The sequence below is a fragment of the Gadus macrocephalus genome, chromosome 6, assembly GCF_031168955.1.
Source record: "Gadus macrocephalus chromosome 6, ASM3116895v1".
NCBI lineage: Eukaryota > Metazoa > Chordata > Actinopteri > Gadiformes > Gadidae > Gadus > Gadus macrocephalus.
Window position 1 is genome coordinate 15,281,979 of NC_082387.1, and position 6,173 is coordinate 15,288,151.

Consider the following 6,173-nt stretch of genomic DNA (forward strand, 5'->3'; position numbering starts at 1 on the left):
TACTAAGCGTTCAATTTGACATTGATTTAAAAAGGCTTCATACTTTATACTTGAAAATTGGATAGTGTCTGATGAATACTGGGAGGTTTATTATAGTCGTTCGAGAGAAGCAATTGACAACAAGCAGTGACGTGACCGGAAGTGTTGGACGGAAGTGTCTCGTCGTCAGCTGATAGAGGATAGTTTCGGTCAAAGGTCTGTACTTTATGTTTTTTCTGTATCTTTGTGACATTTTATCTGAGGTGATATTGTTTATTTCAGTGCACTGTTGTGTATCGATTTGTGAGTCAGCGTTATGGGTGTGGTGGTTCCCTGCCATCAAAGTTAACACCGTTTGTGTTAGCTTCAAGCTAAAACAACCAGCTGCCCAGGGAGAGGATTTACATTTGTGTCATGCTCGGAGACAATGTTTTATCATTGTTTTACTTAAATTAAACGTGGACGTAGAGATCAATGTCATAGGTTTATTCCAATATTCAATCTTAACAATTCAGAGCGGGGTCAGCTGACTTTTGGCGGTAGGCGGGTCGGTCTACCGTTACCTAACCTTTCCTAGTATAATTTCCTAATCTTAGGTAGTGTTTATATCCTGCATATTAATTTGCAAGTTTGTGCAAAATAAAACGATTTCCTCCTGACGGCTTCCTGTCTGTTTCTTCCTAATCTGTGTTCAGATGGCTTTTCCCAAGTCCAGCAACCCGTTTGCAGATGATGATGAAGAAGAGGGAGCGTATGGGTCTAACGTTGGGGGAATCGATGAAAACGATAGAGGTTTGAGTGATGCTGAGAGGCGTCAAAGACACCTGCAGCAGGAGGTTATGCGCACAGCCAAGTCTGCGGTGGACAGCAGCCACCGGTCCGTTGCTCTCATCTACGATTCAGAGAAGATGGGTGTGGACACTGCAGAGGTATGGTACGAAACTAATCTGTGTAGCCAATATATATAATCTATTATAGAGAGAACAAGCCTCATGCGGCCTCGCCTTTTCTTTTTTTAGGAGCTGATGCGTCAGGGGGAGGCTCTGAAAAGGTCAGAGAAGATGGTAGACAACATGGAGGAAGACTTGAAGACCAGCCAGAGGCACATCAACGGCATCAAGAGTGTGTGGGGAGGTCTTGTGAATTACTTCAAGGCGAAGCCAGAAACCAAGCCACCGCCTGTGCAGAACAACTCGTACCAGGCCAGCGACAAGTAAGACTCAATCGCCTCCTCTTTAAGACATTACACAAGTTGATATATCTTTTTTGTAATATTTGTGATTTTATATTAATATATGAGATAAATGTGTGGGTTGTTTCCTAGCAACTGACTTGCATTCTAGTGTTGCACGGTATACTGATGCTAGAAAGGTATCACGATACCCTCAAGCAAAAAACAATACGATATGCTAATTTTTTTGTATTGATACTTTTATAAAATGTTTTAATACTTTGAACGAAAGGACTTGCACATAAACAAGCAGCATCAACTCTCAGTCATACTCCTTGCAGGCTACTGAGGCTAGTCAGTGGGCGTGCCCCTCAGCTCGCGCTCAGCTATAGCAGCAGCAGGCAATTCACTGAGCGAGTGAGAGTGAGACGTAACGAGATGGCAGTTAGGAAGCGCTTGCCGACAGTCCTCGGATTGTGGAGAAAAAAGACAGGAGAAGTGAAATATGGAGTTATTCTATATAACGGATCAGATGTGTCCATGTAAACGCGGCTATTGACACTTCTGATCCGATTAGATTTCTAATCACAATAGATCTATTCTTATCATGCAATCGGAATGTACTGTATATATGGCATTTACAAAAATGGTAAGCGTACGTCCGTATGTCTCTTACGCACAACCGTTATGTTGGTCTGGACTTATAGGATATATGTAAGCGATAAATGATGTACAGAACGCCAGTCATTATTGGGAAAATAAGCCCCGACAGGGCGAACCAGATGCGATGCGGAGGTGTCTTGCATCGCCCTGAAGGGTATTATTTTCGATAATGACCGGCGACGTTCGATACATTATCCAGCTAATTACACGGCTCCTTGCCAGAATGAAACATTGTCTTCACACGGTGTGTCTTTTTACAATTACCATTCGTAGTGTTGATCAGCAAAGAAATAGTCTGCCAAACACGTTGACGTCGCTTAGCAACCGGACACGCTAGGGTTGATAAGTTACCGGACTACTTGCGGAGTAACAAGAAAGACGTGAATTAGGCAAAAAATCCACTTTCCTTGACAGCGGTCTAGTTCGGTGTGCATAAAAGTACCAACGGAACAATTGCGAACTACTTCAGTTGCTGATGCCATCTCTCTAAGTTAAAAAGTAGCCGCACCCAGCCCAAACCAATCGGAATAAGTGTATACATGTCGATTATAGCGGACTACACCACCTCTTCTGTTCCGCAAGGAATTCTATTCCGATCAGAGAATTGTATTCCGATTGAGGCGTATTATATATATTAATACGCCTCAATCGGAATACATTCTCTGATCTGAAGAATTAATTTTTTTAACGTAATTTGCTAAAAAAGCAGGAAAGGACCAAACTGCTGAAAGTTAAACCATAGTGAGACCGAGCTGGCCCATTATTCATCTCTTTTCCAGATATTTTAGATTTTCACCGTGGCATCGGTTCAGTATCGAGTATCGAGGTATTTTCGGGCAGGTATAGTATCGAAGTCATAATTTTGGTATCGTGCAACACTATTGCATTCTATATTTTGTCAATTCTTAATATCCATTACCATGATGAAGTTTCCCTTTTACTACTCTTTCATATATACCACCCTGATCTAAGTTTTTTTTATTAGTATTATTAAAAAAAAAAAAATGCTAATCCCTGTTTTGCTCAAGTTTATCGCTCTCGCCAAGTCTCAGCCAACCTATCTTAAAAAAAATCGTTGCCAGAATTGTTTATTTCTTCTGAGTGCTTTGACATTGACTGCCCCTCCCTCCACAGGTTAGCCATGCTTATCTGTTTACATTTTGTTTCATATGTAGATTACAGAATGCCCTGTCCTCTAGTCGAGGACATGAAGATAAGTACCAGGCCAGTCACCCCAATCTCAGAAAGATCGATACAGCAGGTGAGGGGTTCATAGTACATGCACTTTCACTCTGTGTTAACCTTGGTAAAACCTAGGTCACATTAACATGTGTCTTTTCAAAAACAGGATTTGGAGCCTCTGCACCAGTAGACGACGACCCATCTGTACAGAACGGCCATCCTAGGAACCAGCATCTAAGGGCCGCTCATCAGACCCTGGACAATAACCTAGGTACGGAAAGCTCTTTCTCTTAAGATCTTTAAATGGTATTAAAATGGATATAGCCCGTTTAACGTGATGCATGTAGCTCTTATATTAAAGGTGACATATTATACCACCAGGTGTGTTCTGACATCACAAGTGGGCATATCCATCTATCTAGGTGAACACGCCCACTTGTGATGTCAGACGAGGCAGATTTTCAAAACGGCTTGTAACGGCTAAACACACTAACACCTGGTGGTATAATATCTCACCTTTGAAAACAGCCTAGTTTGACCCTAAAGCTCTTCTGTGTGTCCTCCTCAGATGATATGTCCCTGGGACTGAGCAGACTGAAGGGCTTGGGATTGGGTCTGCAGTCGGAGCTCGAGAGTCAAGACGACTCGCTAGATTCTCTGATGAACAAGGTCGATAAGATGGACCTGAAGATCAACAACACCAACCAACAAATCAAAAACTTAAAATAAAACTGACTTGCATACAAACTTTGAGAGACAGAAGTAGATGGCTTCTTTATTGCTGGGTATCAAAGCTGTCCATAGCAGAATGACGTAACTATTATTTTATATCAAAATGAATGAAATACACATTGTATTTGAGCTATTTAGCTTTTTTGCTTACATGGATCTTCCTTCTTTTTATTCGCTGCCTACTAACACAGGCGGTTTTGATGCCTAAAGCCCATCTGTCAGTTTTTATTGAACAGAATATTATTAAGTACATATGCATGTGTGTCTTATGACTACTCAATTGAGAACATTTACTCTAATTTTCATTGAAATGTTTTCAAACAAAATCAACTGATTGACCACATTTGATTGTGTTTCCATATTTTTGAAGGAGATATGTACAGAGACTATAGAAATGTGCTCATGCTCCAGCAGCAAGCAGTTACTAAATGACTACATGTATAACTGGTAGCCAGAACGTCGTCGCTGTCGACCCCAAATTGATTTTATCAAACAAGGAATCTTAACATGTTATGTTTTGCCTAATACATCTTGCCTTACTTAACTCTTTTATTTTGTTGTGCCTGCTATAAAAATCCTCCAAATGTTTTTTCCTTTCCCAATTTTGATTAGTTGTATTATTTTCTAGGGTCATTGAATCAACTTGACTTTTAGTGCATATCTTTTTAAGATGTATTTGTGACGTGAATAAGGATGTTTTTGAGGCAGATATAATGTGAACAGTGGGGCTGCATTCTGTGAATATAAAAAGTTGAATTTCATAATGAGACAAACACTTTAAATGACCTACAATAGGAGACTAGAGAAACCACTAACTTGCTCCAATTGAAGGATCTGCTGTTTGAAATCTATTAAATAACGTTAATCTAATTGTCTTTGTTTTATAACTGAACTACCAATATTTACAGATTAAAATTAACAACATTATATATATATAGATTAAAAAAAAGGTTATTCAGTAAAAAAAAATGATATAAGTTACATTTGCGAATGCAACTCTTGAGTTTGAAATTAATTGGTCAAAAGTTCCTCTAGGTGGCGCCCTAATCTCATTCTCAGTATGGAGCTATTTTTTATACTACTACCTTGAGTGATGATGTCTTGTCAAAATGAAGATTGCTCCTGTGAAGCATGGGCATTTCTATATAGATTTTGTACAAAATCCAAGATAATGCTATGAGATGATCTTGGCTGATCTAGTTTTTGCCTCTTTCTTTAAAAGTTTAGTTAAAATGTACACCTTACTGAGTCTCCACTGGTAACTACAACCCCACCAAACAGAGTTATCATAAGGAAGCCTCCTTTTTAAACAGAAGGCCCAACTGCCTTGTTTAGTCTTTATCTCTTCTTTGTGATCCAGGAGAATTAAAATGGCCACTACTTGATGGTAAGTTCTGTCATTAATTGCTCAATGGAGTCGGAAGACTGTGTTAAGCCCTGCAGTCTTCCAGCTGTGTTGCTGTATGTCGTCTGCATCCCGGTGCGGTGCGGTGGCAGCTATTCATTATCATTCCTCTGATATAGTCCAGCTGCTTCCACAGGGGAATGCACAGGCCCTCATTAGGAAGCACTAATTACAGTAGAGACCGGCAAATACACACTTGCACACAAAAAAAAACCGCACAGCATACACTAGCATAGTGTATCCATCCCTCTATCTATTTCTGTCTGTCTGTCTAGCAATCAGAAAAAAAAAGTTTGTTTCTTTTTGACAACCTGCATACCTGTCTGCCCCTCTGCTCTCTGTACATACAGAGAGCAGAGGAGCCATCTTATATAGGCCTACACCCATTATATGGTTGTGTATGTATCTACATACTTTAAAAGAAAACCCTAAAAAAAGAATATCATATATATACTTTGCATATATTAAGGCACAGGTCGATGCCGGAGTGCCGGCGTCAGTAAGCGGAAATGCGCTCTCCCTGTACGCCGGGCGCGGGGCTGGGCGGTCTTTGAACAGCTGTCTTGTCGTAAGCAAACAATGGCCACGCTGCGACAAAGGCCGACAGTGATGGAATGCCGCTCTTTTCAGCGGGTGTAATCCCAGAACACACTGCTGTCGGAGCCCATCAGGCACTGGGCCAGAGACGGGCCTTCCTGCCCTTTGGACAGCGGGTTAGCGGCGCTGGGCCGCGGCCGACATGGGGTTAAAGCCAGCTTCAGAGAGGCTGCACGGACTGACAGGCCAGCAGCACTGTATTGCCACTGTTGTAGTACGAGGAAAGAAAGGGTTGTGCTGACCGAGGGGAGTCTGGGAGGGGAGGGGAGGGGGGGATGATGATGATGATGATGCTGAGGATGGCGGAGGGATGGGTGGTGGTCGGGAGGGGATGAGAGAGAGAGAGAGAGAGAGAGAGAGAGAGAGAGAGAGAGAGAGAGAGAGAGAGAGAGAGAGAGAGAGAGAGAGAGAGGAGAGAGAGAGAGAGAGAGAGAGAGGGAGAGA

General features: G+C 41.7%; 1 protein-coding gene across 1 annotated transcript; it reads left to right on the forward strand.

Moving 5' to 3' along the window:
- Positions 1-54: 54 nt before the first annotated feature.
- snap29 (synaptosome associated protein 29) lies at positions 55-4,597 on the forward strand. The gene is made up of 6 exons (XM_060054411.1): positions 55-195; positions 675-908; positions 999-1,192; positions 2,989-3,074; positions 3,162-3,266; positions 3,564-4,597. The coding sequence occupies exons 2-6, from the start codon at positions 675-677 to the stop codon at positions 3,722-3,724; spliced, it is 780 nt and encodes a 259-aa protein (XP_059910394.1). The 5' UTR covers positions 55-195; the 3' UTR covers positions 3,725-4,597.
- The last annotated feature ends 1,576 nt before the right edge of the window (positions 4,598-6,173 follow it).